This window comes from Aristolochia californica, unplaced genomic scaffold (genome assembly GCF_029961685.1).
Source record: "Aristolochia californica isolate CCGP_79_NKW_82.1479 unplaced genomic scaffold, dmAriCali1.0.hap1 SCAF_9, whole genome shotgun sequence".
Classification (NCBI taxonomy): domain Eukaryota; kingdom Viridiplantae; phylum Streptophyta; class Magnoliopsida; order Piperales; family Aristolochiaceae; genus Aristolochia; species Aristolochia californica.
The window spans coordinates 7,524,194-7,536,493 of record NW_027182290.1 but is presented as its reverse complement, the minus strand read 5'-3'; the positions used below and the strand labels follow the sequence as shown (position 1 = coordinate 7,536,493).

The window sequence follows — 12,300 nt, the reverse complement described above, 5'->3', positions numbered from 1 at the left end:
ACAATGTATTTTCAAACTTTAGGTTTCACAAAAAAAAAGGGTTTTTTTTTTTTTTTTTTGTTAGAAGTTAATTTACTGTAAACATACATTGTTATAATAAATTCGTATATGTTCTATATAACATCAAATTTATTATTTTCAATCCTCACCCAGTGAACTTTGACTTGAAACCAATCGTTGCTAAAATTAGTCCCAGCGAAAACCTAAAGCAGATTTCTAAGCTTGTGAAGGCCTGTTAAGAAAAGGGGTAAGATTGTTATTATTAAAATGATTAATACTTTTACTTTTCCAACCGATTGTTTATGAACATAATAACAATAATTATTTTTCCAAATACTTAAAATTATAGATGATACCATTGCATCCTCTTTTACATATGGGTGGAATTTTTAGCCCACTACTTGATTCTATCATTTTACTCATTTATGCTTCTAAATAGGCCCACCACGGGTGCCTTTTTATTATACTTTCCCTCAAATTCCGCCCAGCCATCCCATGTTGCCTATTCAATTATTTGATTAACGAGTCTCTGACATGAGGACCAGGTCTCTCACCCACTTTCTCGTCTCCCTTCTGTGAAAAGGGAGAGACCTAGTCCCCAACTCACCGTGGAGAGGACGGGAGTGAGGGAGAGAAGGAGTCTCCGTTTTCCAACCAAGAAAACATCAATCACAGCAGGTGGGTTTTCTGGGAAATTTTCATCCTATTCTAATAGCTTCGGATAAATTGGGATGCATCTCTGCAAGCAGTACGATGCCTCTTTTTATAGATCACCTCCATTTACACTGTCAACAAGAGGATACTTATATGCACCATACTCGTAATCATAAAAGAGGACATTCAGTGACTCTCATGACAAATATCATAATTGACACTTTTTTATTGAAAAGAGCAACTGCCAGTAGCACGACTGAACATCGGCACATATAAGAGAACATAGTTTGTGCTTATTTGCAATTAAATTGGGACAACAGACTTGACTATTCCGTGTAATAATGTTACAAATGTGTACACTATATGAGGTGGATTTTCACATTATGGATGTCGAGGCTAGCTTCTCCCTGTCAGATAAGTAAGGGCCCAAGAATGGGCAAAAACACACATCAGTAGATGCAACCATGCAGCCACAAATCAATCAATAAGCACTTGAGACACAAGTAGTTCTATTTATTTATCCTTTTGATAATGTTAAGGACATTTCATGGACATCATTCTTTGTAAGCCACCAATCACTAAAATGCTACTAGTACTTACATGTTAGGATATTGCAAGTACTGCTCCACTGTGATAGGTTTAGCTCCACCATACCAGTCAATCAGAAATATGTTCTCAATGTCTAGTTTGTAGAACTGGAAATTGTGATCCTTGGGCCACCCTGTGAACCAAAGAGGAAAATGAAACAATTATGCAAGACACTTCTTGGAGTAAAGTCTATGCCTATAAGCTTGTAGGTGTCTGTGCAAAAAAATTCCAAATGCATCCATTAAAGTGGCTCAAATTGAGAATCCAGTGCTTACCCCTCATGGCAGGGTGCTTTAAAAACAAGGCATTCTTAGCAATATCTGCCTCACTGGTGTCGTTTGGAATCATCTTCAACTGAAATTTCATACAAAAGAAATGCTGAAGCAGCAGAGATAGCTAAACCCAAGAACTTACAAATGCACAGCCATCAAGCGTATAACAATCCTTAGGAGCTATTTTCTATCCGTAAGGAACTATATATAACTCTCATCATCCTCAAAAACAAAAAAACTCTATATAACTTAATGAGCTATTTTCCATCTAGAAAGATCATCAAGTAGATAGAAATAACTCTTCAGTATCATTAATGACTCCTATTAGACTTAATATGAAGTGCAAGAAGATGTGTATTAAGTTCCAGATGTTCCATTACAGGTAAAAGAGGATTGACTTCAATGTGTTACATGATCTGTCTCATAGGACATTAGAAAGATCCTTGCAGAGTGGGATTGAACTCATACATGTGTGAAAGAAACTAGAATAGGTTGAAATTCGACAATCCAGGAGAGCAGAAAACCAATGGCAGAGAATTTTTTTCATGCAAACTAGAATTTAAGTGATCATTTGCCTGGAAACATGCTTTCCCTTCATCTAACAAAACCAGTCTCATTGATGACATATTTAGTACAAAAAGCTAAAAAATTAACAAAGAAAATCTACTCTCTGCTGTATCTTGGCTAATGCCAGCAATGTTGAAGCTACTCATAACCACCAAATATCTTTACTCCACAGCTATGATCTGAATAAGCTTACAATCTATTTTTCAGATAAAAACATTAAAGGAAAGTAAGGAGTTTGGAATGACACAAAACCGAAGATTGTATACAGCCTTGCAAGTTCAAACTGTAAAGAAAACTACTGTTAAATTAAATAAAGAAAGAAATTAAAAGGAAAGAAATACATAGATAAAAACATTAAAGAAAAGTGAAGGGTTTGGAATGACAGAAAACTGAAGATTGTATACAGCCTTGCAAGTTCAAACTGTAAAAATAAATACTGTTAAATTAAATAAAGAAAGAAATAAAAAGGAAAAAAATACATCAGTCTTTCATTATCAGTAACCTCCAAATCATCTTCTTCTTTTTTTCTTGAAAGTCAAATCATCCAAATTCATGATGCTAATTTTATGTAGTCCAGATATCTTAAAAAATGCATATCATTTTTCTAAGAAATGAAAACTAGGAAATAGAGAAATGTCAAACAAACATCTGAAACTGTATTCAATGTGATAATGCCCATTTCTCAATTCGAACTGACATCATCAATTTTTTCATGGCAAGAACAATGACAAGACAACTGAAATTTGCATCCATCTAATTCCTTTGGTGATAGTTACCTTTCCAGAAAGGGTAAGTCTGGCACAAGGAGGTTCTTCAGGATCCAATGTGCCACAAGTCCCAACAGGGAACTCACTAACTGCAAACGAAGACCTATGGTCTTTCTCTATATCCCTTGCAGTGGGATCCAGAGTTGTCAAATAGAAGTAAGGAATGCCTTGACCTTGACCTGGTGCTCCATCACTATAAGACACTACATTTCTGCGCATCAGAAAGAAGACAAATGTTGGACTGGACAGTGATTGTTCAACTAACAGTAACAACTGTGCTAGTGTGTAAAGAATAAGATGCTCTGAGAATGAAAACCGGAAAATTACAAAAAACAGAGTAACTTACGCAAATGGAGCTCCATCCATTTCTATTGAGATGGTACTGCATTGCAGGAAAACAAAGGTTTTATATCAGCTTCAAATGACAAAATTTCAAAGATAGATACTAAAGATTGGTACTGTTTTAAGAGAAAATGACCAAAAACACTTCAGTTTCACACAAATTCTAGAGACTAAAGCAAGAAAGAATAATGAAAACAATCAGAATTTTTTTACGAAGTTAAAAACCAAAAAAAAGGTAAAGAAGCTAAAAGTTTTCCTTTTTCCCCTAAAAGATGTAAAGAGCTTTAACTAAAATTCATATGGTATAAGGTTCTCTCTCTTCTGTATGCTACTTTTAATGAAACTAACAACATGCTCCTTTTGAAGTAGCGGACGGAGTAATGTCTAACTCCTGTGAGACAAGTCACCTTAATAAGATCATATAAGCTTTAGTGAAATATGATGTTAGTTAGAAAATCTACTCATGGGTATTTTAGTTATTTTGCCTCAGCATATGTTGTCTATTTCTATATTAAAAAGATATAAGGAATTAAATGATTGTGTATAGAGGGGCATTTTAGTCTTTTTACTAATCAAGTCTTTTAATATAGAAGGGGGGTCGAGCTCGACACTCAAGAAGACTCAATGCAGAGCCTCTTTTCTTCCTCCTCTCTCCTCTCTCGTTCTCTCTCTCTCCTCCTCAATCTTCACTTTTTTCATAGCATCAGAGCAGTAGATCGCTTCTGAGAGGCCCTATTTATCATCAGGATACTCAAGTGAAGGGTGCGACTTCCTAGAAGAAGGGTTTTTAAATCCTGTGCTTGACTGGCTTGTAAAAACTCCATCTTTTTTCATTCTTTCTCTGCCATAATCCAAGGGTTAATGGTCCTGCTGTCCACTGAGCAGTTCTGAAGTCTTTGATTGCCACTTCTTCGGATGTGTGCCAACTTCCCCTTACCCAGTGCATATGTCATCTTTTTCTAGGCTGACATCAGCCCTAATTGGGATGTATTTGGGACCGATTTCTCCTCAATTGTAGTGATTGTTGCTGTTCAAGATAGTTTTAAAGTGTGCACACCATAATCGTAGCCCTAACCCTAATTCTGAAGCCGGGCCTACATATTTGGTCTACAAAGTGTGGTTTGAGAAGTGTAATTAAGGTTGAATTATATTTTGTTGCTATGGCTGATTCAGGTGAAATCTGTACTCCATCTAAAGATGTTATTAGTTCTGACGGGAAAGATACAATTGCAATTTCTTCGGAAAGGCTGTCTGGACCGAACAATCTCAATTGGGCTGAGTCTGCCAGAATATACTTGAAGGCTAAGAAGAAGAAATATATACAAGATGATCCTCCAGTTACTATGAATGATGATTGGGAAGCGGAGGATAGTCAAGTTATGACTTGGATTGTTAATAGCATTGATTTCACACTGATAAATCAAGTGATGAATTGTGAAACTGCAATGACCATGTGGGTATCCTCGGAGTCACTATATGCACAAGAGAGTAACTTATCTCGTGTGTATGAGATGTATATAGTCTTATTTTGTCTTAAGAGGGGTAATAGATCTGCTACCGAAGACTACAGTGTATTTCTGGGAATTTGGTAAGAAATTAATGTTTATCATTTGTTTACTACAGATGAACGTGAGTTAAGGAAAAAACGGAATCAGCTATTGGTTGCCAAATTCCTTGATGGCTTGGAGTCTGAATTTGATGGGATTAAGGCCTAAGTGCTTGCTTCAGATGATGTCATACACTGTCAACCATTTTTAACAAGATTATGTAAGTCGAGACTACAATTGTACCCATCGGGGGTAAAGGAGTTAAAATGGTGGAAGCTACTGCACTTAATACTTTTGGCTCCACAAAATCATCCAGAGGCCATACTAGTGGTGCCAGAGGTTGAATTAGAGATGGCTCTAGCAGAGATCAAGGCCGAGGTGATGGTAAGTTCGAGAGGAAGTATAGCCATTGTGGAAGAACAAATTGTTTCTCAAATACGTGTTGGATTAAATTAGGTAAACCAGTATGGACCAATTTGACTATTCTTGACAATAGTTAAACCCTAAGGTGGTGAATACTGTCACACTAGGGGCTCCCGATGAGATGCACCAATTACTTTAGCAATAGTAGTAGATTATGCAACATATGGCTCAGCTTTCAGTTGCTTCCTCTTCATCATTTGTGGCTCAGGCTTCTACACCTACCAACATTCTGGCAAGCTCAGGTATGTCTATCCTTCATTTGCATCCATCATCTACCTCTGTTTTTTATTCAGGGGCTACCACTCATAGTTAAGGTATATAATCTTTGTTTTTTTATCTAAAAGATTCTTTGACGGTAAAGCAAGTTAATCTAGCTAATGGGTTTGTTTCTTCAGTTCAAGGAGTTCGTATTGTCACTCCTGCATCCTTCTTATCTCCTTAGTTTGTTTTACTTGTCCCTAAATTTTCTTTGAATCTGTTCTCTGTTAGTCAATTAACCAAGTCAATGAATTGTTCTCTCACCTTCTATCCTACTCATTGTGTGTTTCACTGTCTCAAGACAAAAAAAATGATTAATTCCGCTCGTGAGAGAGGCGGATTGTATTATTTGGAGAGTCACTTGCCAGATAATACATTACATGCATTACATTTTGCAGTATCCCCTCTACAGTGATATTTGAGATTAGGTCATTCGTCACTGACAAAATTGATTCAACTCTTTCCTAAATTTTCTTCCTGTCTTTCTTTTCAGTGCAAATCATGTCAAGTGGGCAAGCATCACCGAAGTTCGTTTCCTGTCTAGCATCACAAGATTAGTTAGTTGTTCAAGGTGGTTCACTCCAATGTTTGGGGTTGTTGTCTTGTAACTAATTTGTTTGGTTATAGGTATTTCATTTATTTCATTGATGATTTTAGTAGGTGTACTTGGATTTATCTCTTTCAAGAGAAGTCTGAAGCATTTGATGTATTTCAACTTTTTATAATGAAATAAAGAATCAATTGCTGCTTATAGTCACATTTTGCGTACCGATAATGGCCTTAAGTTTTTAATCGGAATTTTGATTTTTGTCAAAGTCAAGGAATTACTCATTAGACATCTCGTGTATTTACTCCTCAACAAAAAAGAGTAGCTGAAAATAAATAATCAATTGCTGCTTATAGTCACATTTGGCGTACTGATAATGGTGTTAAGTTTGTTAATCGGAATTTTGATTTTTGTCAAAGTCAAGGAATTACTCATTAGACATCTCGTGTATTTACTCCTCAACAAAATAGAGTAGCTGAACGCAAAAATTTTCATTTGTTAGAAATGGTCCATACATTGATCTTTCATATGAATGTACCCAAGTCGTATTGGGGTGATATTGTTCTTGTTGTTAGCTTTCTTATAAACAGGATGCCAAGCAAAGTTCCTATCCAGGTCTTGCTTCCTTTTGCTCTATTGTTTCCTATGTCACCTTGTGTGTTTGGTTGTGTATACTTTGCTCATGTATTGGATCCATCCAAAGATAAGTTGTCTCCCCATGCCGTCAATGTGTCTTTTTAGGGTATTCTCGAACACATAAAGGTTACAATGTTTTTGCCCCTATACTAGAGAAACATTTGTATATGCTAACATTACATTTTTTTAGGATACCCCCTTCTTTGTGTCATCATCTTCTAATCTTGAACCGTCTCCTTCTCCTGGTACTGGATCAGCTATTCCTTTCCCGATCGATGATTGTTTTGGACCTCCATTGAGTGCTACTGTTGATAAACCATTGTAGGTATATCATCATCGGCAAATGCCCTCTTCTCAACCTACAGCCTCCTCTCTCATGTCGGGCCATGACCCTGATTCGTCTAAGGATCCTGAGGTAAGTGACCTGCATCTTTCCATTACTCTTTGAAAAGGTGTAGAAAGGTACTCGTTATACATTATCTCATTTTGTTTCTTTTAGTTCCTTGTTTGACAAATACAAAAAGTTTGTCTTGTCTGCCTCTGGTTGCACTATTCTTTCTTCCGTGCATGATGCTCTCTCTTCTCTACAATAGAAGCAGGACATGGATGTTGAAAGACAAACTCTGTTAGATAGAGGAACATGGAAATTATGTGATTTACCTCAAAGAACAGCTATTGTTGGATTTAGATGGGTGTATAAAATGAAGTATAAGGCCAATGGTTCCATCGAACGGTTTAAGGTTCGGTTGTAGCCAAGGGATACACACAAACTTATGTAGTTGATGTGTTTGAGACATTCGCTCCGCTTGCCTGGTTATTGTCTGTCTGAATTCTAGTCTCTTACAATAAATCAGGGTTGGTCCTTGTGTCAACTAGATATAAAAAATGCATTCTTGAATGGTGATCTAGAAGACGTTTTTCTGAAGCAACCTCCGGGATATGTTCCTCAAAGGGAGATACATAAAGTGTGTGGACTCAAGAAAGCTAGTTATGGCTTAAAACAAAGTTCACGGGATTCTCTAAAGTCATTGTGACCATTCACTGTTTGTCTTGAAGCAGTCATCTAGTGTTGTAGTGTTGCTAGTGTATGTGGATGACATTATATTGTCTGATAGTCATGTGACTGGTATTGAAGAGGTTAAATCCCATTTAGCAAAACATTTCCAGATTAAGGATCTTGGGTTACTAAAATATTTTCTGGGGATTGAAATGGCAAGAAGGAAAGACTTGTACTAACACAAAGGAAGTATGTAACAGATATGTTACAAGAGTACGGAATATTGGGAGTCAAACCAGTTGACACCCCAATGGAAATTGGACATGACCTCCATGATGATCAAAGTGCAGAACTCAATGATAAGATAAAGTGTTGGGGATTAGTTGGTAAGCTCATATATGCTACAGTTACATGACCAGATATCTCATTTGCAGTGAGTATAATGAGTCAATTTATGAAACACTCAAGCAAGGTCCATTTAGAAGCAGCGAATAGAATCATAAAACATTTGAAAGGGTTGCCAAGGAAAGGTCTCTTTTTTAAACCTAGTGATCACCTGAAAATTGAAGTTTTTTTTTTATGCTGACTATGTTGGTTCCAAACTGGATAGATAGTCTATGCTGACTATGCTGGTTCCAAACTGGATAGATAGTCTACTACTGGTTATAGTGTATTTCTAGGTGGCAACTTGATAAGTTAGAAGAGTAAGAAACAGAATGTAGTGGTTTTGTCTAGTACTGAAGCAGAATATAGAGCAATGGCTCATACTGTTAATGAATCGATGTGGGTGAGGTCTATGACATAGGAGTTGGGTTTTTGTCAGACTAAACCCATGACTATATATTGTGACAATCAAGCAGTCATCTTTATTGCCAGAAATCTAGTATTACATAAGAGAGCAAAACACATAAAGGTGGATTGTCATTTTATTCGGGATGCTATAACGAGAAAGGAAGTAGTCACTATATATGTTCGGTCTGGATATCAACTTGGAGATGTATTCACTAAAGCCTTGGGAAAACATGAATTTATGATTTTCTGTGACAAGCTTGCTGTTATGGATATATATGTTCCAGGTTGAGGGGGAAGAAAATCTATTCAAGAGTATTTTGATCATTCACTTAGCATATGTTTTCTATTTCTATGGTGGACATATATGTTCCAGCTTAAGGGGGAAGAAAATCTATTCAAGAGTATGTTGGTCATTCACATCAGCATATGTTTTCCATTTCTATGTTATCTTATTCTACATGTTTTATTATGTCTATGGTCCAAGTTTAATGTAATTTGAATATGTAGTATGGGAAATATAAGGAGTTAAGTGATTAAGTGTATAGAAGGGCATTTTAGTCTTTGTACTAATCAAGTCTTTTAGGGCTAAAGAAAAGAAAAGAAAAGAAAAGAAAAGATAAGGGGAGAAAAAGGTTTTTTCTGTTGTTTGGCAGTAGAGAATCATTGAGAGAAAAGAAAATAAAAGAGAAAATCACTTTCTCTCTTAGTTAATAAACTTTCTCTCACAAAATAATGGAATTTGGGGGGAAAAAAAAGAAATAGAAACTTGAGAAAAAAATTAATAATCAAAATTTAAAAATATTACTATTTTTTTTATCATTTTTCATTTTCCACGTGTATCTAAACAAGAGAAACTACATTTTTCTTCCATTTTCTCTTATTTTCTATGGGCATCCAAATAAGAGGAAAAAAACCTCTTTTCTTTTCTTTTCTTTTTCTCTATCTCTTATCTTCCTTTTCTTTTCTCTCTACTTTCTGTGTTCCAAACACAGCCTAAATAGAGAAAGGAGGGCCTCTTTTCTTCCTCCTTCTCTCCCCACTCATTCTCTCTCCCCTCCTCAATCTTAACTATTTTCAATGTTTTAGATGTAATCAAGAGAAACAGAAGAGAATCCAGATATTAAATTAAGTACTGAAAGGGAACTTTTGATCTCTTATAAAACCCTATCTGTAGACCGCTATCCTCACCAAACACTTAATTCGTAATCCACCTTTAGCATACTGAAACCATGAATAAGTAAAGTCATAAGCTCAAGGAGATACGATCAAAAGCGTGATAGATACAGAAAAAAGAAAGGAACGCCACAAAGTTAACAACCGCCATATACAGCTTTGCGTCATAATCGGAGGCGTAGAAAACCATAGCAGCAAAATAAACATACCCAAAATGAAATAGCTCACTTCGACGCTTTGGTGTCAAATGAAGAAGGAAGTACCCTGAAGGAAGAAAAATGGAATTACCTTAACATTCCCCATGAATTCTCAGCTGCCAACCATCGGGCATAGTCAACATGGTCCTTCCGACTGGGTTTTGGTTGCAAGGGTAGAAGAAGGCGTCCGTTCACTATAATCGAAGATTGAAACAGAAGAGACACGAGGAGAAATAGAAGAAGGTAGAAGACAGGGTTGGAAGCCATCCTCGTTATGGTCACGAGAGGTAATAAGCAAGTCTGTTCACTTACATACAGATGAAACTAACCCAGATTGGAAATTAACGTGATTCGAATTGCAAAGAAATTTTTTGAAAGAGGTGATCCAATCGGTTGACTCTTTGAAGACTCACAACCCACAAATGCAGCGGCAAAGGAAAAGAATTTTCCCAGATAAGAAATGGGTCCCGCCCCCATCCCTTGCTCGATCAAGTTATCCTTATCCAGCGGCCGCTGTCGGATCACTTTCAACAGTTCCCTTCCGAAACATCGGATTTAGCAATCAGAGCGCACCTCCGTGGGTGAAATAGGATACATTATTAGAAGCAGGTAACATTTCGTAATTGAGAAAGAAAAGAAAGCAGGTGACCGTGACTCCCTAATCCCAATTCACGTTCCGCTACCCACATGAATATTAATTTAGTCTGTTGTAAAAAAACGTAGAGGTTGTTGATAGTCGTATCGAATACTGATAGTAAGCTGATGCATGCGTCAGTCACAAGTTGCAGCGTTTACGCCTCTGACTTTTTTTGTTTCTTACCGTGTGCCCCTTTTCTTTCGGTCGGCAACACGCAAGTTTCTTTCGTTACCACTTCATGCATGTTGTAACTACATTATAGTTAGAGGTGGCATCCAACGGAGTTAGAGGTGGCATCCAACGGAGTTAGAGGTGGCATCGAATGGAGCCGGTTCGATTCGATTTATTTGAATTTCTAGTTCGAGATCTAGATAAGGTTCGTTTGAGTTAACGAACTGAGCTCGACTGAACCATGGTTCGGTTTGAAAGCTCGCGAGGTGGCTCGTTAACGGGCTCAAGAGTCGGGACCGAGAGCGACGGAGCGGGAGCGAGAGCCAAGGGGGAAAATTCTTCCTCCCCTTGTCACCGTTGAGCCCCTCCCATCCGCTGCTGTAGTCGTCGATAGCTGCTCACCGGCCGCCTTCGCTGTTATTTAGTTCAATTTCTTCCTCCCCTCGTCTGCCTATGCCTCTATTTTCATCGCAACCGTCATCCCCGATGATAAGTCCTCACCAGCGCCGCTAGACCCCCTTCCGTCCGCATCATCTCGACAGAAAACCAGAGAGACCTAAGTTAAAGGGAGAAAAAATACCCCCCCCCCCCCCCCCCCCCCCCCCCCCCCCTGTGCGTAGATGATTTGGCACGTGCAAGATCATAAGCAAGTGAAAAAAAAAATTCTTTCTTGAACTACAATTGTCCCTTCCTCATGGCTCTTGAATAAATTGAAAAAATATTTTAGTAGAAATACATTTGTAGGGACTATTAGTGGTTTTTTTAAGACATGTTGAAAAGACATTTTTAGTATGAATATGTTTCTAGGGACAATTAGTGGCTCATTTTTTTGGAAACATTTTTCTAATTGAAAATTCTTATTAAAAAATCATATAATTTTCTAAGTAAGATTTTCCTGCCAAGATGGGCTAAAAAATCGTATAGAAAATTTTTGAATAAGTATTTGACATTTGATGTTGTAATACTTTTAGTATGAGGCAATTTTCATAGCAATTTTGTGTTTGACATTTTATTTGATTAAAAAATTATCAATAAGTATAGTAATATATTAGATTGATTATTAATTTTTATTTATTTCCTTAGAAGAGGCAATTAGAGGTCCATTTAACTTTCCTAAGAAAATTTTAAAATATTTCTTATAATTTTCTAGTAAGTCACTAATAGTAACAGGATTTTATTTAAAGGTTTTTTTGAAAATATGTATCCTAGGAAAAACGTTTCTAGTTTTTCCTAGAATATAAAATTTTAACCAGGGGCACTAAGGAGACCATAGTAAATTTATGGCCAGATTAAAAAATTACAAAATAATTTAGACAACATTTGGGGTAAAAAAGATTAACATTGGTGCGTTCTAATCCATTATCGAGATTCAATCCCGAACCTCCCTTATCATTCTTTTTTTAAAATGTATGTATAATTTTATATATAATTTATTTGACATATATTTTATGTAGAGTATTAAATGTAGGTTAAGCTCGAACTCGGCTAGAGCTCGAGCAAGAATTCGGTTAAAATTATTAGGCTCGAGCTCGATTAATATTTTAGGCTCGAGCTCGAGTTCAAAATATTTAAATCAAACTCGGCTCGAACATAGGAAGGTTCGAGCTCAGGTTGATTCGATGCCACCCTTATGCCCATTTTTAAGTAGAGGTCCTGCCCAATTTTATGTAAAATGTATGCATAATTTTATATACAATTTATTTGATATATATTTTTTGAAAAATTTTCAAAG

General features: G+C 36.6%; 1 protein-coding gene across 1 annotated transcript; it reads right to left on the bottom strand.

The window, feature by feature from the left end:
* Positions 1 to 838: 838 nt before the first annotated feature.
* On the bottom strand, positions 839 to 10,206 carry LOC137941972 (uncharacterized). Its single transcript, XM_068787617.1, has 6 exons — positions 9,852 to 10,206; positions 3,195 to 3,230; positions 2,858 to 3,059; positions 1,518 to 1,596; positions 1,255 to 1,375; positions 839 to 1,061 (listed from the first exon to the last, which is right to left on the bottom strand). The coding sequence occupies exons 1-6, from the start codon at positions 10,025 to 10,027 to the stop codon at positions 1,031 to 1,033; spliced, it is 645 nt and encodes a 214-aa protein (XP_068643718.1). The 5' UTR covers positions 10,028 to 10,206; the 3' UTR covers positions 839 to 1,030.
* Positions 10,207 to 12,300: the final 2,094 nt, after the last annotated feature.

Excerpts from the sequence above, each read along its gene's own strand:
- LOC137941972 (XM_068787617.1), bottom strand. The coding sequence starts at position 10,027 with ATGGCTTCCAACCCTGTCTTCTACCTTCTTCTATTTCTCCTCGTGTCT. Across the intron at positions 3,231-9,851 it reads AATTCATGGGGAATGTTAAG|TACCATCTCAATAGAAATGG; the intron begins GTAATTCCATTT and ends CCTGCAATGCAG. Across the intron at positions 1,376-1,517 it reads AAAGCACCCTGCCATGAGGG|GGTGGCCCAAGGATCACAAT; the intron begins GTAAGCACTGGA and ends TTTGGTTCACAG.